Source organism: Heterodontus francisci, chromosome 25 (genome assembly GCF_036365525.1).
Source record: "Heterodontus francisci isolate sHetFra1 chromosome 25, sHetFra1.hap1, whole genome shotgun sequence".
In the NCBI taxonomy this organism is placed as follows: domain Eukaryota; kingdom Metazoa; phylum Chordata; class Chondrichthyes; order Heterodontiformes; family Heterodontidae; genus Heterodontus; species Heterodontus francisci.
In genome coordinates, this window is record NC_090395.1 from 59452716 (window position 1) to 59480137 (window position 27422).

The 27422-nt window shown below is 42.9% G+C and overlaps 1 protein-coding gene across 1 annotated transcript in view; it reads right to left on the bottom strand.

Annotated features, from left to right (window-relative positions):
* The window catches only part of LOC137383903 (MAP kinase-activated protein kinase 2), a 207291-nt gene that overhangs the window by 73332 nt on the left and 106537 nt on the right, over positions 1–27422 (bottom strand). Inside the window, exon 2 of the mRNA XM_068057283.1 lies at positions 6750–6889. Coding sequence (XP_067913384.1) covers positions 6750–6889 — 140 coding nt within the window. The remainder of the gene's footprint in view (positions 1–6749; positions 6890–27422) is intronic.

Sequence of the window (27422 nt, forward strand, 5' to 3'; positions counted from 1 at the left end):
CATTCACCACTACTGTTTCTGGTCACTCAGCCAACTTTGTATCCATGCTGCCACTGTCCCTTTTATTTCATGGGCTTTAACTTTTCTGACAAGCCTATTATGTGGCAAATCTCTATTAACAAGTGCCGTCTATTGCTTTGAATGGTTATCAGTGGAGAGAAATCATTCAGTCAAAGACTGAAGTAGTAAAGGAAGACCTTGCATTTAAATAGCAGCTTTAACATTCTCAAAGTTCAAATATACTTCATTTCTGAATTAATTCTAAAGTGTAGTCACTGTTGTTATGTAGGCAAATTTGAACACAGCAAGGTCCCACCTGTATAAACCGTGGCCAAATTGGTAGCACTCTCACCTCTGAAGGTGGTTGTGGGCTCAATCCCACTCCAGGGCTTAAGCATAAAAATCTAGGCTGGCATTCCAATGAAGTACAGAGGGAGTGCTGCACCTTCACAGGTGCCGTCTTTCAGATGAGATGTTAAACTGAGGCCCTGTCTGCCCTCTCAGGTGGATGTGAATGATCGCATGGCACTATTTCAAAGAATAGCAGCTGAGTATTCCCAGTGTCTTCGCCAATATTTATCCCTCAATCAACATCACAAAAGCAAATTATCTGGTCATTATTATATATTGCTGTTTGTAGGAGTTTGCTGTGTGCAAATTGGCTGCCATGTTTCCTACAGTACAACAGTGACAACACTTCAAAAGTTCTTCATTGGCTGTAAAGCACATTGGGAGATCCTGTGGTCATGAAAGGTGCTATATAAATGCAAGCTTTTCTCCCCACAAACAACGAGGAGAATACCCAACTAGTCTGTTTTTTGTTTAGGGATGAATGTTTGCCAAGGTACAAGAAGAACTGTTCCCTGGCCTCTTTCAAAAGAAAGGTCATGGCACCTTTTCCATTCAACTGAACTGGCAGATGGGCCCTCCACTTAACATTGCCTTTAAAAGACAACACTTCTAACAAAGCAGTATTCCCTCAGTACTATACTGAAGTGAAGTCTAGATTGTGTGTAACCTACAACTTTCTGACTTACAAGCAAGAATGCCCCCACTGAGCCAAACTGACACTTTTTTGAAGATATCCCTTTGACCACTATTTCAACTAAGGCATTCATCCATTCCTGTTACACAGCAGGTAAAGAAATTTCATAAAAGCATGCTATAAATATTGCACGGCACAATGTGAATCCAATTCGAAACACGTTGAAAATTTCCTTGAAAGACCATCTGTTAAAAAAGCTCCCTCTTCTATATTTTTTTCAGGGTGTAACAAAAACAATTATTCATTCTGTGTCCCACATAAACTCAGAAAATATATACTCATCCCAGTGAGGATTGTGCTAACAAAGGGGGGGGGGGGGGGAACATTCTCCCACTGCTTGCACCTGAAGATATTAAGCATTCCCAGATAATATAACATAAGCAAGATAAAACATTTGCATTTAAATAGTACCATTAAGAGAAAAACACACCAAGGGGCATCACAGAGGTGCAAGGAACATAAATTGAAGTGAAGCTAAATAAGGAGCCATTAGTAGGGGGTGACCAAAAGATTAGGCAGATGTAAGTTTTAAGAAGCATTATGTGAAGGGGAGAGGTTCAAGGAGGGAATTCCAGAGAGTGGGGCTGAGATGGTTGGAAGTGGCCACTTGAAGTGGGGAAAGGGAGTGGTAAATGCACAAGAGGAGGGTTTAAGAGTAATACAGAGATAGGGACTGCCAAAGTCATGGAAGGGTTAAATAAAAGGGTGAGATTTATAACTTTGAGGAATTGGGAACCAGGATAGGATACTGGCAACAGAGTTTTAGGTGAGCTGAAGTTTACGTAGGATAGAGGATAAGAGGTCGGTCAGGAAAGCATTTGTGTAATCGGTCTGGAGATGATGAAGGCATAGAAGAGGGTTAAAGTGGCAGATAGGCTGATGTACAGGCACAGGTGGGCAATGCTAGAAGTAGATCGAATAGAACACAGGGGTTGTAAACAGTCTTGTGCAGCCTGAGACACTGGCTAATAAGGGGAATGGAGTCAGTGGGGTGGGGCGAGAAGTCTGTAGCACGTCCGAAGACTATGAGCTGGATTTAGCGATGGTAATGACGGTGGAATTGTCAGGGAAATGGTCAGTGTTCATCATTATGCCACTGAAACTGGCAGCAACCTCTGGAGTCCACACATGTGCAAAACAATATGCAAATCCAGAAGTTGCTGTCAGTGATTCAATACTTCTCCAGAGACTGCACTTTTGAGGAACCCCACAAACTACAACCAATGGGAAATCTGCAAACTAACAAGAGTTTCCAGGCCCACTCTGTTAGACTCACCGTAGAAAACCTTGAAAAAAAACTTACACTTTGTTGAATGAAGTGTAACTGGGCTTTTAACTACACACTAACTTCATAATTACTGCTAAACACCCTCACTGACCCTGAAAAGTTAATTTTATATTTGTGGAATGTCAAATTTCTCCATTATGATAAAAAGTTTCACATTTTTAAAAGAAAAATTAAAGTTTATCTTCATTTTAGCTTCTATCTTAATGCAATCATAATCATTTAGTTTGTCATCTGAAAATGTAAATTTAAAGTGAAGGCTATTAAGTGCTTCTCATTTCCTGCTTTGCTGTGTGCAAATACTTCAATATGATTAGTTGCTTACCTGCTTGCTGACACAAGTGCTGCATGTCAGGTGATCCCTTGACTTGGCACTAGATTTAAACAACTGTCAGGAAAAGGGAAAACCACACCACGGAGATTGCTAGATCTGTGTGAGCAGCTTTCTTCGAGGTCAGCAGCAAACACCATTGCTTCGCTGGTGAGCGCAAAATCTAGCTCAATGGCTTTAGTCTTCCCAACATACTGTGCACAAATCCCAACATCAGACATACTCCCCCCCTACAGTAAAATATTTCCATTTCACACATTGCCCTTTAGTTAGGTGTGCTTCTTTTGTAACTTTTCATCATGAGAAGATATAAATTGGTCAGCCTGTCAGGTGATGAGTGCATTCAAATTCTTTGTTAATTACTTTAGTTTAGCACCTTCAACAAGGTGCTATCTATTTATAGCATTGATATTAGTGGAGTCTGTGATACTGGGGCAAAGGGAGGCAACATTAGGGTAAATTCTGCAATCGTGAACTCTTAGTGGGAAAGCCGTCCTCAACATAGACTGAAGTATTAAAGGGAAAAATGTAAAAAAGGACTTGCATTTATATAGTACTCTTCATGACCACCGGACATCTCAAAGTGCTTTACAGCCAATGAAGTACTTTTAAAGGGTCGTCGCTGTTGTAATGCAGGAAACTTGGCAGCCAATTTGCGCACAGCAAATTCCCACAAACAGCAGTGATAATAACCAGAAATAAAAACAAGAAATGCTGGAAATACTCAGCAGATTCTGCAGCATCTGTGGAGAGAGAAGCAGAGTTAACGTTTCAGGTCTGTGACCCTTCTTCAGAACTGGAAAATATTAGAAATGTGAAAGGTTATAAGCAAGTAAAATGAGGGTGGGGCAAGCAATAACAAAGGAGAGCAAGTGTAGATAGGACAAGGCCACAGAATAGCTGACCAGAAGGTCATAGAGCAAAGGCAAACAATATGTTAATGGTGTGTTGAAAGACAAAGCATTAGTACAGATAGGGTGTTAACGGACTGAAAATTGAACAGCAGCAAGTACAAACATGAAAAAAAAGTGGGTAAGCAAACTGAACAAACGAAGACGAAATAAAATAAAATAAACACACAAAGAAAAGAAAAATAACCGAAAATAAAAGTAAAATGGGGGGCCCATCATGCTCTGAAATTATTGAACTCAATGTTCAGTCCGGCAGGCCTAATTGGTGTGCCTAATTGGTAAATGAGACGCTGTTCCTCAAGCTTGCGTTGATGTTCACTGGAACACTGCATCAATCCCAGGACAGAGATGTGAGCATGAGAGCAGGAGGGGGGGCGGGGGGGTGGGGAAAGTGTTGAAATGGCAAGCAACCGGAAGCTCAGGGTCATGCTTGCGGACTGAGCGGAGGTGTTCCGCAAAATGGTCACCCAGTCTGCGTTTGGTCTCCCCAATGTAGAGGAGATCACATTGTGAGCAGTGAATACAGTATACTACATTGAAAGTAGTACAAGTTTGGGGCCTGGGATAGTGAGGAGAGAGGAGGTAAATGGGCAGGTATTACACCTCCTGCGATTGCAGGGAAAGGTGCCATGGGAAGGGGATGAGGTGGTGGGGGTAATGGAGGAGTGGACCAGGGTGTCGCAGAGGGAACAATCCCTTCGGAATACTGACAAGGGAAGGGAGGGAAAGATGCCTTAGGTAATGGCATCACGTGGAGGTGGTGGAAATGGCGGAGGATGATCCTTTGGATCTGGAGGCTGATGGGGTGGAAAGTGAGGACAAGGGGAACCCTGTCGCGGTTCTGGGAGGGAGGGGAAGGGGTGAGGGTAGAGGTGCGGGAAATGGGCAGGACACGGTTGAGGGCCCTGTCAACCACACTGGGGGGGAATCCTCGGTTGAGGAAAAAGGAAGACATATCAGAAGTGCTGTCATGGAAGGTTACATCATCAGAGCAGATGCGTCGGAGATGGAGAAACTAGGAGAATGGAATGGAGTCCTTACAGGAGGCAGGATGTGAGGAAGTGTAGTCGAGGTAGCTGTGGGAGTCAGTGGGCTTATGATGGATATTGGTAGACAGCCTATCCCCAGAGATGGAGACAGAGAAGTCGAGGAAGGGAAGGCAAGTGTCGGAGATGGACCATGTAAAGGTGAGAGAAGGGTTGAAATCAGAAGAAAAGTTGATAAAGTTTTCCAGTTCGGAGCTGGAGCAGGAAACGGCACCGATACAGTCATCAATGTACTGGAAAAAGAGTTAATAATAACCAGATAAAAGGTTTTTGTGCTGTTGATCGAGAGATAAATATTGACCAGGACACCAGGGATAACTCCCTTGTTTTCTTCAAAATAATGCCATGAGATCATTTATATCCACTTGAGCAGGCAGATGGGGATTCAGTTTAATGTATCATTTGAAAAGTGGCATCTCTGACAGTGCAGTACTCCCTCAGTACAGCACTGGAGTGTCAGCCTTGATTTTTGCGCGCAAACCCTGGAGTGGGCCTTGAACCCGGAACCTTGTAACTCAGAGGAGAGTGTGCTACCAACTGAGCCATGGCTCAAGGCAATGAAGAGCTATTCTTGAAATGTGTACAAGAGAACTTTGTCGAACTGTGTTTCCAGCCCAAAGGGGAAGGAAGCAGTTCTGGATCTGGTTCTTGGAAATGAATTGGGGGAGCATTTGGGGAACAGTGTTCATAATATTATCAGGTTTAGTACAGTTATAGAAAAGGACAAGGAGCAGTCAAGTGTAAAAAGAGTTAACTGGAAGATGACTAACTTCAGTGAGTTGAAAAGGCATCTGGCCCGGTGGACTGGAATCAAAAACTCAGGCAAAAATTGAACAATGGGAAGCCTTCAAAGAGAAGATGGTTCGGGTACAAATTAGGCACATTTCACATAGAAGAAAGGAAGTGCACCAAAGCTACAGCTCCCTGCATGGCAAAAGATATAGAGATTAAAATGAGGTAGATAAAAGGAGGCTTATAACAAATGCAAGTTACATAATACAGCAGAGAACCAAGCAGAATATAGAAAATGCAAAGGAGATCTAGAAAAGGGAATAAGAGGGGCAAAGAGAGAGTATGAGAATACATCACAGCTGACATTAAAGAGAGCCCAAAAGTCTTTTAATAAACATATAAATAGTAAATACAAAAGCAAGGATGTTATGCTAAACATTTACAAAACACTGGCTCATTCTGGATACTACACTTTCGGAAGGATGCCAAAACTTTAGGAAGGATGCAGAAGAGATTTATTAGAATAGTACCAGGGATGAGGGACTGCAGTTATGCAGAGAGACCAGCGAAACTGGGGTTGTTCTCCTTAGAACAGAGGAGATTTGATAGTGATGTTTAACATGGTCATTTGTGCGATTGCTGCTTGTGAGACCTGGCAATGGGCAAAATGCGGCTGCATTTATTCACATAACAGTAACTGTGCTTCAAAGTAATTCATTCTATGCAAAGCATTTCAGAACATTTCTATGAGATGTTGTAAGGTACTATAGTAATGCAAGGTATCGCTTTCTAGAGACATGAGTGTGTTAGTTGGGGGTTAATTGTATTCAGGTGATGGTTGTTAATTGGAGACTCGCCTGTGCTCATAAGGATATATATATAGATATATAGATATATATATATATATATATATATATATATATATATATATGAGCAGGCTGAAAGTGTGGTAGTCAGTTGGAGGTGCACGAGATGTAATGCGTGTCTGTGTAAATAGAAGCTTGGACGTGAATAAAGACTCAACTCAAGTATTCCATCCTTCACCACCTGGCTGAGAGTTTTGACAGAGCAGAAATGAACATAGGGAACTGGAATGAAACTTCCATCAAACTATTCATTTTCACAGGTAAGTTCAAGTTCAAGTAAGCAAAACGCCCTGAGAGTGACATACAGAAGGTTAAGTTTTACATTGACAGGACCTGCCCCATAACTGATCATCTTGAACATAACTCAGGCTCTGACTGAGATTTTACTTTGTTATTTCAGTCTTTAACGTGTTTCTGTTTTTACCTAAACACCTGCCACACGTTGTTTCAACCAGGATTTAATTCACCACCGAACTTCATCTTCCTTAACTAATTTCATAAAAGTCTGTGTACCTCGTCGTAGGAGAACTTACCATTCCATCACTATAAGTAGGCACTTCCGTCCTTGATACAAATTCTCATAGACGTCTACAATTCGTACAATGTGAGTACAGCCGGATGCTCGCCAGTGTAGGTCTACCTCTCGTCGGGCTTTTGGGCAGTCCTGCAACATCTGAAGAGGAGAAAGTAGCATTAAGCAAAGAAAGATACTTCATTTAAATGTGGACAATAAGTAAGTTAATCTGTTCCAGATTTGACAGAGAATTTGATCCAGAGTGTGCGTAATAGTCCAGATGTTCCTAGATTTCTCCTCAAGGAAAAGAGTAGGGGTCTTCCCTGGCGACTCATTAAGTATCTAGTGAGCAGCTGAACTATACAAACCAGGAAGGCCCAAATTCAATCCAGGGTCTGTGCTGAGATATCTGATTTCAGCAGGAATTGTAGCAAGGGCTGCAGTCAGTGCTCCCGGTTAGAAAGTGGGAAAACTTGGTCAGAACACTCACTCCTGACCATTATCGACTGTTCTTTGTTGGAAGTGTGAAAGTACGGATGTTGGGCATGAACAGGATTAGGCTCAGCTATATTGTTCTACATGGATGATTAGCCAGCCAACATCATTGCTGGGGCTCAAAATGGCTACTAGAGGGCAACCAGCACATATAGATCTCTACCCAAGCAAGGAGTAATGCTCTTGGGAGAGAGAAAAAAGGAAGAGGGCATGTATATCATTGTAATTTTGAGGGTGTCTTTACCTACCCGCCACCCCCCCCCACCCCCCACCCCAGGAACACGTGCGCACAGACCCTTTTGATGTAAACTTTGTGGCTCAGTGCATTGGTACATTGACACACTACAGTATGAGGGTGGGTTTGAACTCTGGTTGAGAAATGAGGAATCGTGGAGCTACCTGGCAAAACACTTCCCTTGAGTTAGAAGAAAACATTCAAAATCCATGTTAAATATGCCAGGTATGTCGTGCACTCATTTGGGCAACTTACTTTGTGACAAGCTATTGTGCCTGCAGCTGCATACTTCCACCACTAGATGAAGCCTCAAAAGCTCCAGAAGCTGCAGATCCCCACAACCTATACCAACCTAAATAACATTACTACTACTTTTCCCAACATTCTGTGCATAGAGCCACAGGAGATTCACCAGTAATTATAATAGAGAGTCAGTCTACACTGTGTACTCCCCATTTCCAATATGTATCTCCACATTTGCCAACCCCACAAATAGAACTGGAAGAGTTCTACCTTTCTGTTGTTACGTCATATTACTGAGAAATGTAGAGGGAAGGAATTGAGGCTAACGGTCATGCTTTGGGAATGAAATTGGTCCTGGGCCATAGCGAGCTTACCAGCAGTCCGAGCTATTGTCCATTTTGCGTTAATGCGCATGAACAACTTCAGCCGCCCTTTGTCTCTCCATGTTGGGACTTTCGATAAGATATATAGCCTCCTTGTCACTTAATAGTTTCAGAACAGAAGGATTGTAAAACACTTTATGCATATCATGAAGCAGTATTACCAAAGCATCTAGAAACAGAATGGTGTGCATTAATTAACACAGTGGAACCTACATTATAACTGATATTTTTGTTTGCCAGACTACGGTACTCGTTTAACAAAGTTACAATTAGCAACCAGTTAGTTCCCTTTTCAAGAAGAAAAGTATTTCTAAGCATGCCAGTGAGTATGAATTCCAGACTCCAGTCATGAAAAAGTGGCAAACATTTGTCTACAAGTGCCCATCATGACTTGTGTGCAACATCTCAGATAAAAATGTCCTTTACCAAGCAAAATATTTATAAATGTTCCTTGTTTAAAAAATAGAGAGACCACACTTAGAAACAAACACGGAAAGTTTCTGTGGTGTAATCTTGTAACTACAATCTGTTTACCATACTTAGGAATAGTGTCAGGCAGTGATTTAGGTTTAACACCCAACCTCTTCAATATTTGTACTGTTGGTGCGATGTGAATGGAACAATGTCAGATCTTGATAAATGGGTCATTCACTTCATCCTGTAACCCAGCAGATTTCCCAAACAACAGAAATGACAACTCTAGCATTTACCTGTGATCAAAGCCAAATTTACAATGCTTATCTCATCCATTCTTGATGTGAGCACATCACCAATAGTACAACTGTTATCAAATTATGTCCATTGGCTATTGCTGCTATTCGTAAATTTGGTTATCCCAGGAACGAATCCATGTTCACTGCAACTTGTTAGCTCATGAGTCAGATTGGTTCCTGCAATAACTATTTTTTTTCAATGGCATTCATGAAAGGGAGACACAGCAACAATCCTTAATAAAGGGCCCCATCATAGCAAGCCATTCCATTCAGCTACCTAGCAGCCATGCCCCCTACATCTGCAGGCCAAGCTGAGTGACCAGATGAGACTGTAATCTGTAACTATTTGCTTCAAAATTAAACCAGTGAAGTGCTCCATAGATTGTGCTTTAACATACAAGCCACTCCAAGTCACCTCAGCTTACCATTTTATACTATGAATCAGCTGTGACTTAGTGGTAAGGTAACACACTTGCATTGGAGTCAGAAGCTCGTGGATTCATGTCCCACCCCAGAGACTTCAGCACATAATCCAGGCTGACACAGCGCGAGTGCCGACCAGCCAGAGGTGCTGTCTTTTGGATGTGACTTTAAACCTAGACCCATCTGCCCTCTCTCAGGGGGATGTAAGATCCCATGGAACTATATCAAAGAAAAGCAGGGGACGTTTCCCCGGTTTATATTCCTAGTATTTATTCCTCAATCAACATCACAAAAAATTGATCTGATCATGATCGCACTGCTCTTTGTGGGACCTTGCTTTGTGCATTGCTACTGATTTTCCTACATTACAAAAGTGACTACACTTCAAAACATATTTAATTTGCTGTAAAGTGCTTTGGGACATCCTGAGGTCATGAAATGCACTATTATTGATGAAAATCCTACTTTCTATTTTATGGCTCTCATCTCTGTTCCCTTGGGTTGCTGCGCAGCTGACAGGCATCGCTGGTCCCACCTACCTGTTCAGGTTCGCACTAAATGTCCCGCCTTATAATTCGAAAAGGGTGTTTCCCTGCTGACCTGACCAAAATTCCTCCCTCAACCAGTACCAACGAAAACAGATTAACTGTTAATTTTTTTAATTGTCGTTAAGACCTTACCATGAGCAAATTATCTCCCAAGGCACATTACAGGAGCACAACCAAACAAAATTGGACACAAAGCCACATAAAGAGATATTAGGACATATGACCAAAAGCTTGGTCAAAGAGGTACATTTTAAGGTGCATTTAAAAGGGGAATGAGGTTAAGGGAAGGTATTCCAGAGTGTTATGACTGAGGCACAAGGAGTCTCTTCTAGTTCCACTTCTCTGCAGGTCACAACATATATTTTTAAAATGTTTACCCAGTTACCAATTCGGTCAATCATATACTCTACTCTTTATCCCAGAATAAAATACACCAACCAGGTTTCTTTAATAAACAAAATTATCAGTTTATCAAATAAGACTTATCTAGCAATGAAGCAAAGCATTAACACACAGATTGAAATATGAAAGTTCACTTTTTAAATTCCTCACACACACTGGAAAAAAAAACACAGAAATTCTCCCTGCAGAGGTCTGTTGCCAAAAAAAGGCAAAAAAAATACTTTGGCCAAATTCTTGCTAATTCTTCAAGAAAAAGAGAAGCCATGTAAGGAAGTCACTTGTCTCTTTTGGTCTGGCTTCTGGGTATACGGAAACTGGTCACTGAGAGGCGGCATTGAGAATTAATCTGGCAGGTTTTTCCAGCTTCTCAGGAGAGATGCAGCACCAGGGATTTTAGCTGTCCCACACTGGATCTCTGCAGGATTTCTTCAAAGGTGGTAGAGAAAGAGGTGAGCTGGGTGGTTTCTTTTTCCTTGGCAGGCTAAACACCAATTGTCTTCAAAACAGTTCACACCCCAACTGAACTAAAAACAATATCCAAAGCCCAAACAGAAAGTCAACTTCCTGACTTCCATAAACCTCGACATGCGGCTTCTTTGTAAACCAAAGTTTCTGTTGTTTATTCAGCTTAAAGCACATGATTTCCAATCTCAAGTGTCCTTTCGGTGAACTTGGTAAAAAAAAAAATCCATGGAATCTTTTCAGTTTTAATACAAGTCCTCAAAAAATTAATTAAAAAATGAAGCACTTTTGTAACAAGAATAAAGCTCCACTACTCTCATCTTAGAATTTGTGTATATATGTGTATATATATATATATATATATATATATAAAAATTATATATATTCAATTGTAGATTGAAAGTAAACTACATTTGAAGTATCAAGGGCAGCAGCTTCTTAAATCGTTGTACAAGACTACTTAATGTATTGCAGATATCAATGTTGTTACCATTGCAACAAGTCACCTCTCATTGCAAGTGCCCCCAGCAAATTTTTGAACAGTGCCCAGAAAAATAAAAAGGTGCTTTGCATTTCCCTTTGCGTCCAACATGGTGGGAGTTTTCCAGTGAGTGTGTGCCAGGAACTGAGCTTAGCAGTAACGAGAAAACTCCAGCACCCAGAGAGCAACACCCATTTGAAACAATATTGTAAATGACAGTTCCAGACTTGATAAACGCCTACTCTAAAAAAAAAGATGGAAGAAATGCATCCAAATGTAAAATTTATTTTTTATTTAGAGATACAGCACTGAAACTGGCCCTTCGGCCCACCGAGTCTGTGCCGACCATCAACCACCCATTTATACTAACCCTGCATTAATCCCATTACCTTCTCACATCCCCACCTTCCCTCAATTCCTCTACCACCTACCTGCACTAGGGGCAATTTATAATGGCCAACTTATCTATCAACCTGCAAGTCTTTGGCTGTGGGAGGAAACCGGAGCACCCGGCGAAAACCCACACGGTCACAGGGAGAACTTGCAAACTCCGCACAGGTAGTACCCAGAATCGAACCCGAGCCTGACAAGTGTTTTATACAGTTCTAGCATAACTTCTCTGCTCTTATATTCTACACCTCAGTCAATAAAGGAAATTATCCTGTTAGCCTTCTTAACCACCTTACCTACCTGTCCTGCTATTTTCAGGGATCTGTGGACATGCACTGCAAAATCCCTCAGTTCCTCTACACTTCTCAGTATCCTACCATTTATTGTGTATTCTTTTTCCTGGTTTGCCCTCACCAAATGCATTACCTCAGACTTCTCCAGATTGAATTCCATTTGCAATCCAATTTAAAACTTTTACTCTTCATCAATCTTTGTCCTTTTCCATAACTAGACGAAAACTAACTGAATTATGATCACTACCATCAAAATGCGCTCCCACTTGCCCAGCTTCATTTCCTAAAATAAATCCAGAACTGCCCCTTCTCTTTGGGGTTGCCACATATAGCCAAAAAAGTTCTCCTGAGTACATTTCAAGGTGCCCTTTATACCTTTAACACTGATTCTATCCCAGTTAATATTAGGGTAGTTGAAATTCCCTATTAGTGCCTAATTTTATCTGCACCCCTCAGCAATATGCTTACATTTGCTCTTCTATCTCCCCTCAGACTGTTTGGGGGTCTAAAATACGCTCCCAGTTTTTCGTTCCTCAGTTCAACCCACATGGCTTCATTTGATGATCCTTCTAGCCTATTAGCCCTCCTCGCAGGTGTAACTGTTTCTTTGACCAATATTGTGACTTCCCCTCTTTTTTTTTTAAAATCCCCTTCTCTATCCTGTCGGAAAACCCTGTAACCAGGAATGTTTGAGCTGTCAACCCTGCCTTTTTTAAGCCATGTTTTAGTAATAGCTGTGTTTTCATACTTTTCAGTGTCGACCCTATGCCCACAGCTTCAAGTTGTGAAGAGTCACTGACCTGAAACATTAACTCTGCTTCTCTCTCCACAGATGCTGCCATACCTGCTGAGTATTTCCAGCATTTCTTGTTTTTATCCCCTCAGCTTCTTTGCCTTATTCACTAGATTCCTTGCAGTGCAGTATATACACTAATCACTGAGTAACCCCTTCGTTGTCGATTTTCTAGCCTTTGTTTTCTCTGCCTTCCGCATTCGCTTACCAATTTCCTGCCTTCCATTTCCAGCTTTGCTTTTCTCCCTTCTGAATCTGTGCTCAGGTTTCCATCCCCCTGCCAAGCTAGTTTAAACACTCCCCAATATCCCTAGCAAACCAACCTGCCATGATATTGGTCCTAGCCCTGTTGAGGTGCAATCCATCCAGCTTGTACTGGTCCCACCTCCTCCAGAATTATTCGCAATGTCCCAGGAATCTAAAGACCTCCCTCTCTCCACCATGCATTCATCTGAACTCTCTGCATATTTCTATACTCACTCGCGCATGGCAGTGGGAGTAATCCAAAGATTACTGCCTTTGAGGTCCTACTTTTTAATCTCTCTCTTAACTCCCTAAAAGCTACCCACAGGACCTCATCCCTCTGGCTATTTATATAATTGGTATCAATATGGACTTCAACCACAGGCTGTTCACCCTCCCTCTCAGAATGTTCTGCAGCTGCTCAATGACTGCCTTGAACCTGGCACCTGGGAGGCAACACACCGTTCTGAAGTCATGTCTCTGGCCGCAGAAACACCTATTTGTTCCCCTAACTACCAAATTCCCTATCATTATGGCTTTTCTGTCCTTCCTCCTCCCTTCCACACAGCTGAGCCATCAATAGTGCTGTGGACTTGGCTCTGGCTGTAGTCCCCAGAGGAACTATCTCCCTTACCAGTATTCAAAACTGAATACCAGTTAGAGAGCGAGATGCACTCAGGGGACCCATGTGTGACCTGGTCCTTCTTGTCTGTCTAGTGGTCATTCTCTCTAGAACTCTATGACTCTCAGGCTGTGAGGTGACCAGCTCCAGAAATGTGCTATTCACATAGCTTTCAGCCTCAAGGATGCACTGCAGTGACAACAGCTGCTGCTCATGCTCCAAAACACAGAGCTCTAGCTCCTCCAGCTGATGACACATGTGCTTGAGCAGGTCACAGGAAGCATCCTGGAGTCCCCACATGGGGACAGGATGTGCATTCAACAGGACTGAGCTGCCCAATTTATTAGACAATTATCTAAACTCACCAGAAACAAACTCAAGACTTGTCCCTGATCTGGACAAAACTCACCAATCACCTCACACTCCCTTACCTTCAGGCTCTCTGATTGAATGCTGCTTATATTAAAGAAAGCTATGTCTTTATAAAGAAGTATATCTTTATATCAGATACTTGACTGGAATGCATCACCAATATAACAAGAACTTCAAACATCCCAAGGTGCTTCACAGGAGCTTTATAAAACAAAATATGACACCAAGCCACATAAAGGAGATATTAGGTCAGATGACCAAAAGCTTGGCAAAAGAGGTCGGTTTTAAGTGAGTATCTTAAAGGAGGAAAGCGAGGTAGAGAGATGGAGAGGTGTAGGGAGGGTATTCCAGAGCTTAAAGCTGAGGCAACTGAAGGCGCAGTCACCAATGGTGGAGTGATTAAAATGGGGATGCTGAGGAGGCCAGAATTAGAGCAGCGCAGATATCTTGGAGGGTTGTGGGGCTGGAGGAGATTACAGAGATAGGGAGGGGTGAGGCCATGGAGGGATTCAAAAAGAGGGATGAGAATTTTAAAATCAAAACGTTGCTCGACAGGGAATCAACATAGGTCAGCGAGCACAGGGGTGATAGGGGAATGGCACTGGTGCGAGTTAAGATACTGGCACCAGAGTTTTGGATTACTTCAAGTTTAACGAGGGTAGAGTCTGGAAGACCAGCCAGGAGTGTGTTAGAATAGCGGAATAGTCAAGTCTAGAAGTAACAAAGCATGAATGAGGGTTTCAGCAGCAGATGAGCTGAGACAGGGCAAAGTTGGGTGATGTTACAGATGTGGAAGTAGACTTTCTAAGTCATGGAGCGAATAAGAGGTCAAAAACTCATCTCAGTAAAATGTAACACCAAGGTTGCAAACAGGCTGGCTTAATCTTAGAATGTTGCCAAGGAGAGGGAACGGAATTTGGAGTGGGAACCAAAAACAATGGCTTCAGTCTTCCCAATATTTAATTGGAGGAAATTTCTGCTCATCCAGTACTGGATTTCGGATAAGCAGTCTGATAATTTAGCAACAGTGGAGGAGTTGAGAGAGGCGGTGGTGAGGTAGAGCTGGGTGTCATCGGGCATTATGTGAAAACTAATGCTGTGCTTTAAGATGATGTCACTTTGGGGCAGCATGTGGATGAGAAATAGGAGGAGGCTAAGGATAGATCCTTGGGGGACACTAGAGGTAATGGTGTGGGAGCAGGAAGAGAAGCCATTGATGGTAATTCTCTGGCTACGATAGATAAGAATGGAACCAGGTGAGAGCAGTCCCACCCAGCTGGACGACAGTGGAGAGGCATTGGAGGAGAATGGTGTGGTCAACCATGTCAAAAGCTGCAGAAAAGTTGAGTAGGACGAGAAGGGGAAGTTTACCTTTGTCACAATCACATGGGCTGTCATTTGTGACTCTGATAAGAGCTGTTTCAGTACAGTGGTGGGGCGGAAACCTGATTGGAGGGATTCAAACATGGACTTCCAGGAAAGATAGGAACCTATTTGGGAGGCAACAACACATTCAAGACCTCTGGAGAGGAAAGGTAGGTTGGAGATGGGACAGTAGTTTGCAAGGGCAGTGGGGTCAAGGGTTGGTTTTTGAGGAGAGGAGTGATGATGGCAGATTTAAAAGGAGAGAGGGATAACACCTGAAGAGAGAACCGTTAACAATATTGGCTAACATGGGCACCAGGAGGGGAAGTTGGGTGATCAGCAGTTTAGTTGGGCCAGGATCGAGGGAAGAGAAGATGGGTCTCATGGACAAGACGAGCTCAGAGAAGGCATGAGGGGAGATAGTAGTGAAAAGAGAGAAAGATGTGATTTCAGGCAGAGGGGAGCTCTATAGGAAGTCCAGCCGGGTGGGATAGTGGAAGGGAGGGACATGGCAGAGGCAGCTGATCTTAGTGACAAAGAAGTCCACGAAGTAAGTGTGGAGGGACAGGAAGAGGGGTTTAAGACGACAGTTTTCGGTAGCGAAAAGAAGTCGGGGGTTATCTTTGCATTCCAGCATCATCATGGAATAGTGAACAGTTGTAGCAGATGTGAGCAAGAGCAGAGTGTGTTTTAAGTGGTCCAGCCAGATCTGGTAATGGATGACTAAACCAGCTGTCCGCCGTATCCTTTCACGTCTGCGTCACTTCGACTTAAGGGAACAGAGATGAGGGCCATAGCAGTGGGAATGGTCAGGGTGAGAGAGAGAGTAATGGTTTTATTGGGAACTAGCACATCAAAAGGTGGAGTTGAGGGTGCGGTTAAGCAAATCAGCAAAACAAACAGAAAATACAACTCTTTCAGCTATTAGCCCTCCTCTAAAGACTATATCTGAAGGGATTCCAGTAAAGCATTAGCATGACTGAACAAATAGTCCAAACCCAGCCCCTTTTTGACAGGAAATTCACATTGTGGCCTGTGTTCTGAACAAGATATAGCGACCATCTCTGCCGTTATCTCTGGGGTGATACCAGTGTAAACCACATGGAAGTTGTGGTGTGAAGGTTGGTTTGGAACGTGGATCTGGTCAAAGAACATTTAGTCTTCAAAATGACTGACTTACCCTATTTCTAGTAATTTGAACAGCAGCATTTTTAGTATCCGTTGTACTAACCCTATAGGTTTCCTGTTACATTTTGGTAACCATTAAAATTAAACGTGATAGTCTTTTTCACAAGGGAAAAACAGCATTTTCTATTCTGCTTTTTTGTTGTCACCTCCTTGGTTCACAGTGGAACAGTTTGGAATGTACCATTCTTTATCATTGCCATTGGCACTGCTGCATAACGGGCCTACACACAGTGTTCAGTTTCCAGGTAACCCCAGGGTTGATACAGTAAGTTTTTCAGTGGAAAACTAGCATTGATTGCTTAATTCCTGCTCAGATTTTTGGAACTCTCTACCCCAGAGTGCTGTGGATTCTCAGTCGTTGACTATATTCAAGACTGAGACTGAGATCGATAGATTTTTGGATACTAATGGGATCTGGCAAAAGAACCAGAGGTGACATGAGGCCAATTTTTTTTTTCTACGCAGCGCAAAGTTGTTGTGATCTGGAATGCACTGCCTGAAAGGCTGGTGGAAGAAAATTCAAGAGTAATATTCAAAAAAGAATTGGATAAATAGTTGAAGGGAAAAATTTACAGGACTGTTGAGAAAGGGCAGGGGAGTGGGATTAATAGATAGCTCTACCAAAGAGCCGGCGCATGCATGATAAGCCAAATGGCCTCCTTCTGTGCCGCATCATTTCATGATCTGACCCCAGACACATCACAGTCAAAACTAAACTTCGACACTAAAATACACATTTTCTAGCACAGGTCAGTGAATAACGATCAGAAACAGAAGCTCTGGTTGGTGTTCAACCTCCGTAGTTTGGGGCAATGAGGACACTTGCTGACTGCCACATCAGCTGGCTCAAAGCAAAACTGGCAATCATATCTGGGATCTTTTGGTGCATATGACATTCAACCGTTGCTGAATCCCCCTCCATCAGCTTCCTGGCGGTCACCATTGACCAGAAACTGAACTGGACCAGACACAAATACTGCGGCTGGGAATTCTGTGGCGAGTAACTCACCTCCTGACTCCCCAAAGCCTGTGCATCATCTACAAGAAACAATTCTGGGGTATGATGGAATGTTCTCCACTTGCCTGGGTGAGTGCAGCTCCAACACTCAAGAAGTTCGACACCACCTAAGACAAAGCAAACCGCTAGATCAGCACCCCATCCACCACCTTAAACATTCACTCCCTCCATCACTGATGCACAGTGGCAGCCGTGTGTACCATCTACAAGATGCACTGCAGCAACTCGCCAAAGCTCCTTCGACAGCACCCTCCAAACCTGCAATCTCTATTACCTAGACAAACAAGGGCAGCAGACGCATGGGAACACCACCACCTGCAAGTTCCCCTTGCAGTCACACACCATCCTGACTTGGGAAAATATCACCATTCCTTTACTGTCGCTGGGCTGAAATCCTGGAACGCCCTTCCTAACATCAGTGTGGGTGTACCTACACCCCAAGGACTGCAGCGGTTTAAAAATGCGGTTCACCACCACTTTCTCAAGGGCAATTAGGGATGGGCAATAAACGCTGGCCTTGCCAGCAATGCTCACATCCCAAGAACAAATAAAAAACTGATCTTCTGCTGATGAGTGGGGTATTTATGTGCATCAGTACCATAGTAGGTAGTGTTCTTATTCACTGAGCCACAGGAATAACTTGAAATAAACATTTTAATCGGAACATTAACAGATCAACTAACAGGTCTAATGGGTATTCAAAAGAAAATTTAGAACAGGATCTACTTTAATTACAACATAACACACGGATTCGTATTTTGAATGAAGTATAGTTAGAACACTCTTGTAAATCTAGTGTAAGCAGTTCATCAGTCATTCCTGATTTAACTTTCATTTACACTGGCAACTTTGCATTGAATAAACCAGTCAATCTTACACTGAAAGATTAAACAGATGCCACAAACACACACAGTCTGGATTTTCTGTACTCGCATTCACTGTTATATCAGTAAACACTGGCGAGAAAATAGAAAAATAGGCAAGCCATAAATCCCCTTTTAGGAATTTTTTTTTTAACCAAAGTCATATTGCTTGTCAAGACCAGCTACCAGGACATATATGAAAGCTCTACACCTGATTTTGCTACACCTGGCCTCAGCTCATTGCTTCTCCTGTAGTAGCACAGCGGAGATCGGGAACTCGACAGAGGGTGAGATTGGCACCATGGTACCATTAGTTAGTACTTCAACAAAGAGTGGAACCAGACCCATCACCAACCCTAGCAGAGTGGCTCCAGAAGCCAACATGATGACAGACAGAAAACCCTCTACTGAAGGAGCTAACTCTGTTATACACAGATCCTTATTTCTCTTGTGTGAGCTCTATAGCGAATATTAGCATCACATTGGGAAATGCCATTCGTGCCCAAAGGACATCATTAGAGGCACTGAGCTGGCACATTCATCAACACGTGTAATGCAGCACGTGGAATCAAGTCATACATGATTTATCAGTGGAGTGAAACTTGGGGATTTAGATCACTGGTCCCTATGGTTTATGAGTAAGACATTGCTCAATCTTGTTCCTGTACAAGATTTTCCTAAAGTTTATTGAAGAATCCCCTTTACAGAAGCACGATTACAGATTAGCATTAGCAACTTCCTGTTCATATGATTGACTATCATGGCCAGGTATGCTTAAAGGAAAGGTTTTCCCAATTTACAACACCATATACCGCTCATCGCCAACAGGTTTGAACAGATCACGTCCCTGTGTGAACCAGAATACGTTCCATTCAACAGAGCACGACTCCTCCACCACACCACTCCTTCCTAGAACTCGAAGGCAGCAGTGCAGACCAACAGTTGTATTTAAAACCCAACATTATCCATGCAACTCTTTCAAACAGTGTGAATCGCAACAACCGACAGCAGAAATGCTCACGTAATTCAAGCGCAGTATTGTGTATAGTGTTAAGTCCTGTTGAATGCATGGTCTGCTCTGCAGAGAATGTTCCTCGGGCAACTCCAGGGTTTTCATGGTTGTCAATAGGATCATAGCGTTTTCAATGATGGCTGAGAGAGACTTTCATGCAGTCACATGAATTAAGTTTCCATCAGCACTTCAATAAAGTTGACTGGTGGACAAAAGAATTCCCATACTATACTTACTTGAGAAAATAGATTTTGCTGCCAAAACATTTACTAACTTTGGCAAAGTATGCGCAAGTAAAAAAAAAAAGTGACATATCTACTTTTTCACAAAAATTAGTGTTGGCTGCAAGAAATTTTTGGTTCCGTAATTCAGTTGTGGCTGGGGAGGAGGGTGGGAAATGGTTTGTAATCAAATATTTTGAACTGTACAACAGTACGGATTGTGAGATCAATTTGGTAACCGGTCAGACAAGATAATGATTTAAGAAAATCATGAGAAATGTTTCTCAAAGCATTGATGCCTATTGGTTTCAGCATATGGGTTTCCCTGCCCCCGCCACCCAGTAGAGAATCAATACCAACTCTCTAAATGAACTCCATAAAAACATTGGGTTTGTGCAAATTAAGCTGGGCAATACAACTATGAAGTTTGTTCCTGACTATGCCTTGCTCAATTATTTGTCTGGTCACTAATTTCATAACACCCTCCATGTCCTTAGCACATTCCAAAGCGTTCCCTTACCAATGAGCTACTTTTTAAGTTGTCGATATTTGGGCAAATGCATCAGCTAATTTGTGCACAGCAAGATTCCACAAACATCAAATGAATTAATGATAGTCTTTTTTTTGACAGCGTTGGGCAAGGAAGGAATGGTTGCCAAGATGCCTGGAGAACTCTATGATCTTTTCAAGTAGTGCCATGGAATTTTTTTTTTTACATCCAATCAGATCAAGAAGATGAGGCTTCCTTTTAACTACTCACCTGAAAGGTGGCTTCTCTGATAATGCAGCACTCGCTTAATACTACATTGAAGTGTCAGTCGAGATTATGTCAGCCCCCTATTCGACCCCATGCTCAGTCTCCAACCAGATATCCTCTACATCACAAAGACCACCTCTGCCTTCAGACATGCCATAGCCCATCAGCTGCTGAAATCCTTACCTGCACCTTCTGTCACCTTCAGAGTCAATAATTCTAAAACTCTCCTTGCTGACCTCCAATCGTTCATGCTCTGTAAGCTGCAACTCATCCAAAAATCTGCTGCCCTTATTCTATCCCGCACCAAGCTCTGCACAACCGTCATCTCTGGCCTTGTTGATCTACTTAGATTCCTATTTATGATTTTCATTCTTGTGTTTACATCCCTTGATGACTTCTCTAACTCCATATGACCTCCTGCAGCCCTACAAGCTTACCCTCCACTCCTTCAACTCTAATCTTTAGTACATCCCCGGTCCCTTCACCCCCATCACTAGCAGTTATGCTTTCAGCCTTCTAGGCCACATTCTCTAGAGTTCACCCCAAAAACTCCTCCAACTCTCCCATCTCCTCCTTCAAGAACCTTTTAAAACCCAACTCTGACCAAGCTTTTGGTCGTCTCACCCAATATCTGCTTTTGCAACTTGGCATCTATTTTTGTCCGAATATGTCTCTTGTGAATGGTTCCAGGGATGAGGGAATTTAGCCACAAGGTTAGGTTGGAGAAGCAAGACTTGTTCTCCTTACAGCAAAGGAGATTGAGGGGAAATCTGATAGCAGTGTACAAGTTAATGATAGGTTTATCCATTCTCTCTCGAGATAAGGAGGCCCAAAAGAAAGAAGAAAGAAAGAAAGATAAGGTTGACACAGAAAAGCGGTTTCCATTAGCAGATAACTATGCTTGGAACGGTTTTCTACATGAAAGAAGTTACTATTGACATCCTGAAGTGGGGTTGAACTTATAACCTTCTGACCAAGAGGTGCAAGTGCTGCCGACTGAGCCAAATTAAAATTAAATGCAGGAACGTTACAGAAGGATAATTTTCTTTACATCATCTCCCATTCCTGGCAATACTTTAACATAGCCAAAGCTGTCCAGAAACCCAATTCAGTAGCCTTGTTTACACTAGAGACTTTGCATTAATATGTATAGAAACCTGGGAATTGTTTTTGATTTTCCACATATGATCTCAAACTTAATTCATACCAATTCAAACCCACAATATAAACAAAACATCCTCCCCCTGAACCCTGGCTCGGATTCACTGTATTCTACAAAGTAAGCAGAGCAAATTAAAATGATTCTAGTACCTTGATCTCACAGAAGCAGACACAGGACTGGAGAAAGTAAGTATGGAATTATAACCTGGAGTGGGAATGCTCAGAGCTATGGGTGAAAGGGATACGTCTGGCGTGTTGACAAAACAATGTTCAAGTGAGGTGCGTGTAGCTGGAGTGGACAGTTAACACCTGAGGCAGGGTGCCGATCAAAACTAAACTGAGACTGGTGGCTTGAACCTTGGCAGAAATTTGATTGGAAAATACTGTCACGTGTCCAAGTGATTGTCCATCTGAGTAAGCAAACTTTTCTATATCAACTTGAAAATGCACAGTGTGGATCAATGCGTCAGTTAACAAAACAGCGAAAAAAAACTTCACATGTATTAATTAATACACACAATACTGATTTTCACACATCATTATTTCAAGGTGCAAGAGCAAGATACTGCAGATGCTGGAAATCTGAAATAAAAACAGAGAATGCTGGAAATACTCAACAGATCAGGCAGCAACTGTGAGAGAGAGAACTGGAGTAGCCATATAAATACCAAGGCTGCAAGAGCAGGTCAGAGGCTCGGAATCCTGTGGCGAATAACTCACCTCCTGACTCCCCAAAGCCTGTCCACCATCTACAAGGCACAAGTCAGGAGTGTGATGGAATATTCTCCACTTCCCTGGATGGGTGCAGCTCCAACAACACTCAAGAAGCTTGACACCATCCAGGACAAAGCAGCCCGTTTGATTGGCACCCCATCCACAAACATTCACTCCCTCCATCACTGACGCATAATGGCAGCAGTGTGTACCATCTACAAGATGCACTGCAGCAATGCACCAAGGCTACTCAAGCAGCACCTTCCAAACCCGTGATCTCTACCACCTAGAAGCATCCTGACTTGGAATTATATTGCCATTCCTTCACTGTCGCTGGGTCAAAATCCCAGAACTCCCTTCCAAACAGCACTGTGGGTGTACCTACCCAACATGGACTGCAGTGGTTCCAGAAGGCAGCACACCACCACCTTCGCATGGGCAATTAGGGATGGGCAATAAACACTGGCCTGGCCAGCAACACCCACATCCCATGAAACTAATAAAATAAAAGATGGATCTAGAGATGGTGTAAATGAGAAAAACAGAATCATCACCAATAGCTGCCATCGAAAAATAGAAAAAAAAAGGGCTGAGGCTATGATCTGAAATTGTTTTACTCAATGTAGAGTCTGGAAGTCTGTAAAGTGCCTATTCGAAAGATGAAGTGCTGTTCCTTGAACATCACTGAAACAATGTCGAGTCCGAGGACAGAAAGGTCAGAGTGGAGTGAGGCGGTGCATTAAAACGACAGGTGACTAGAAGCTCAGGATTACACTTAAGGACTGAGAGGAAATGTTCCACAATCTGTGATTGGCCTCCCCAATGTGGAAGGGACTGCATCGTGAGCAGCAAATAAATTAGATTAAACTGAAGGATTTATTTATGCTTTCAAGGTGTTGGTGCTTATCCAATTGTGCAGGCGACAGCACACCACTTAGTTCTGAATTGGAGCTCTAACTCAGCTGTTGCGAGTTAAGCTTAGTTTACATAGATTCTCCAGGTGGGTTTAATGGTCAGTCTACTGTGACACTGTTCGCAGCCAATAAAATTAAGAAAATTGTGAGATGACAAAATAGGAAGTTGCAGGTATCACCAGTACTGCTTTATTATTTGAATTAACATTTGATGGGCATTATACATTTGGTCTGGAGAATGCTTTTACTTTAGCTTTAAAGTATGTATTTTATTCCATATTAAACTGGTTTCTTGATCATTATCCTCTCTATACTGTTGTTACACATAACACCAGCGTTCTTGTAGGAAAACCTGCCATTCATTACACACAGCAAAATGATCAATTGGTTCTTCATTGACTCCATCCTCTCCCTGAGGCTGAACCAGACTGTTTGCAACCTTGATGTCCTATTTGACCATGATAAGCGTCCGACCACTTATCCACTCCATCATCAAGACTGCGTATTTCCACCTCCATAACATCACCCATCTCCACCCTTTTCTCAGCTCACTTGCTGCTGAAAACCTTATCCATGCATTTTTTTTAAACCTCTAGACTTGACTATTCTAACAGTCTCCTGGCCAACCTCCAATCTTCCAGCATCTGTATATTTGAGCTTATCCAAAACCCTGCTGTCCCTAACCTAGCTCACACAATTTCCATTCACCCATCACCCCTGTGCTCGCTGGTGTACATTGGCTCCCAGTTCAGCAACACCTCGATTTTAAAAGATGGCATAATTAACCTTCATACCTGTAATTTGCTTTGTAATTAGGTTTGGGTGCAAAGCTCCATTTTTAAGCAACCTGGCGACACTCACCATCTTTAGCCACTGATGAAGGGCATGTACTAGCAACATGGTGCTGGATGGCTGCCTGCACTGAGGAAAACTTTACCCGAAGCAAGAACTATAGCCTTCAGAAAAGGAAGTGAATTGTAATAGAAGGGAAAAGGACTTTTTTTTAAAAATTCCTTCACAGACAAGTGCAGCATTTGTTGCCCATGCCGAATTGCCGTTCAGAAGGTGGCAATGAGCCAACTTCTTTAACACAACCGAGTGGCGTCATGGGCCATTTCAGAGGGCAGTTGAGTCAACCACATCACTGTGGAATGAGAGTCACATATAGGCCAGACCAGGTAATGACGGCAGATTTCCTTCCCTAAAGAACAAAGCTTCACTCATCCAAGCAAGTGGAGAGTATTCCATCACACTCCTGACTTGTGCTTTGTAGTTGTTGGATAGGATTTTGAGAGTCAGATGATGAATTACTTGCCACAGAATTCCCAGCCTCTGACCTGCACTTGTAGCCACAGTATTTATATGTCTGGTCCAGTTAAGTTTCTGGTCAATGGTAACCCTCAGGATGTTAATGGTGGGGGATTCAGCAATGGTGACGCCACCAAATGTCAAGGGGAGATGGTTAGATTCTCTCTTGTTGGAGATGGTCATTACCTGGCACTTAAGTGGCAAGTAACATTCACGCCGCACATTAGTTAGTCCAATAACCTAACCACTAGGCTTCTGTACCCTACGTAGGAACGGAAATGATTTCACCATAGTTGAATGGAAGATTTTGTAGAGGAAATGGCTTGTTTAAGCTCTGCAACACCTTTAGAAGTCTAAACTTACCTGAATTCCCAATACCCTTTCTCAATATGTAAATATTCCTTGATCTGAAAAAGAAATTGATTCAATGTTGCAACACTTCCCAGAAACTATCCAACACAACCAACAGATGACGTTATTGAGGACATCTTGCATCTTTCAGCAGCCTCAGGTGGTGAAATATTGTTAGCCATCTCTTGTTAAACAGTGAGGCAGATACACAGTGCAGGTCTCAACACGTTAACCAAGCAGGAACTATTCCACTATTACTAGCTCCACCCTGCAGTCATTCACTTATGCAAAAAAAAGCATTTCTCAATATGCAAGTTCTTCATAGATCTGCGAAAGCCAAAGTAATTACTGTTTACTTCCTCTAGCAAACAGCTGTCCGCTTTACCAAGAACATAGACCACTAACCAGTGCAGATGCCCATGCACGGTGGGAAGAGAGATCAAGAGAGAGGCCAGGTTGTGTAGAAGGTATGAGCGAGGTGTACCAGCCACAGAACATTGCTATTTTAGTGTTCTCTGGTACAAACGGTCTTAGTGATATAATTAATTGTTAGTCAGCAAAGTAGAAAACCCAGCAAGCCCATTGGTGATCATACAAATGAATCTACATTACTTCCACATCCACTCTATAAAATGTGACGTTGTAAAATACTCCAAATAAAATAACCACCTCTTGGCCTTGGTGGCGCTTCAGGAAAGTTTACCGAAATCAGCAGGAGATGTAAAAATGAAGATTTAAAAGTGATTTAGAATATGCAGACAATTCCACAACTCTCCCTGCTCCCACCCCACATCCCAGTGCAAACCCCACCCCCTCCCCCGTTAGTTCTCAATGAATGAGTTCTGCATTGCCTTGAAAAACTCCTGTTTATGTTAAAGAATGAACTTGCATTTAGATAGCACTTTTCATGACCTCAGGATGACCCAAAGCACTTTATGTAATTTGCCACTGTTGTAATGTAGGGAAACTTGGTGGCCAATTTGCACACAGCAATGAAATAAATGGCCAACAATCTGTTTTAGTGATGATTGCTGAGAGATAAATATTGGCCAGGACACCGGGGAGAACGCCTGTTCTTCTTTGAATAGTGCCATAGGATCTTTTACGTCCACCTGAAGGGGCAGACAGAGCCTCAATTTAACATCTCATCCGAAAGACAGCAGCTCAGACAGTGCAGCACTTCCTCAGTACTGAAATGTCATCCTAGGTTACATGCCTAAGTCTCTCGAGCAGGACTTGAACCCACAGCCCTCCGCCTCAGAGGTGAGAGTGTTACTAACTGAGCCACGGCGGACACCTGCTCTATTGGATGTCATACAGCGGGTGACAATATCACCGTTACTGTGTTGGACTTGCTCAATCCAGCAACTGAGAAGAACCAGTTTTATTAAAAATGGCTTAGTGCCAGAGTTCAGCAGGTGGCCTGACTGAGCAACTCAAGAGTCCCTACCCTGACTAACAGAGCAAGTCTTAATGTGCCCAATGGGTGATGGGCTCCACAGAAAGCATTTGTGAAAACCTAACAATTTTCTAGCAAAATCTTCTTTAAAATAAAAACATAGTTAGACTAACTTGTATTTTACAATTTCAGACATTCACAGAATTTGGTGAGAAGGACTTGGTCACTCTGACAATGGAGCATGTCAGTTCCACCTGGGAGATGGAGTGTGAATCCTGATCCTGACTGATACGCGCTACCAGCTGGGCCAGGCTCACCAGTCTTTATTGGCTGGCTGGTGGTGAGAAGGGCCCTCCCCGTCAGATCCTTCATGCACACCCGAAGTCTCGCCCCCTCCGCACAGTGCCCCTGCGTTGGCTGTGGTGGGTAAGAGACGGTCGCCCACCTCCTCCTGGAATGTGCCTTTGCAAAGCAGGTGTGGAAAGAGATGCAGTGGTTTTTGTCAAGGTTCATCCCAAGCAGCTCTGTAACACAGGAGTCTGTGCTCTACGGGCTGTTCCCAGGGACGCACACCGAGACAAACATCAACTGCTGCTGGAGGACTATCAATTCGGTGAAAGACGCCCTTTGGTCTGCCCGAAACTTGCTGGTCTTCCAGCGCAAAGAGTTGTCCACCACCGAATGTTGCAGACTGGCACATTCCAAGGTCCAGGACTACGTGCTGAGGGACGCACTAAAGCTTGGGGCAGCCGCAGCAAAGGCTCAATGGGGAAAGAGCACAGTGTAAGGTTCCCCCACCAAGCTTGACTGAGGGGCTGGATCAATGGGAAACCCCTCGAACTGTATCGTTAAAATTCTCAATTGCTGTAAATGTAAAACTGTAATTGACATGACAATTGTGAAACGGAAGGGTTGGGAAGAAACTCATGACAGTATTGAAGGAAACTGATCTCCCTTGCAATGTTTGTATTTTTTGGTACTGTTTGGCAATGTAATTTTTTTACAGATTTTTATGAATAAAGTATATTTTGGAAATAAAAAAAACAGTCTTTATTGGGAATACTTCCTTCTGGAATGTGCCTTTGCGAAGTAGGTCTGGAAAGAGATGCAGTGCTTATTGTCGAGGTTCATCCCAAGCAGCTCCGTAACGCAAGCCTCTGTGCGATATGGGCTGTCCCCAGAGATGCACACCAAAGATAAACATCAACTGCTGCTGGAGGATCATCAATTCGGTGAAAGATGCTCTTTGGTCTGCCCAAAACTTGCTGGTCTTCCAGTGCAAAGAGTTGACCATGACCAGAGTGTTGCAGACTGGCACATTCC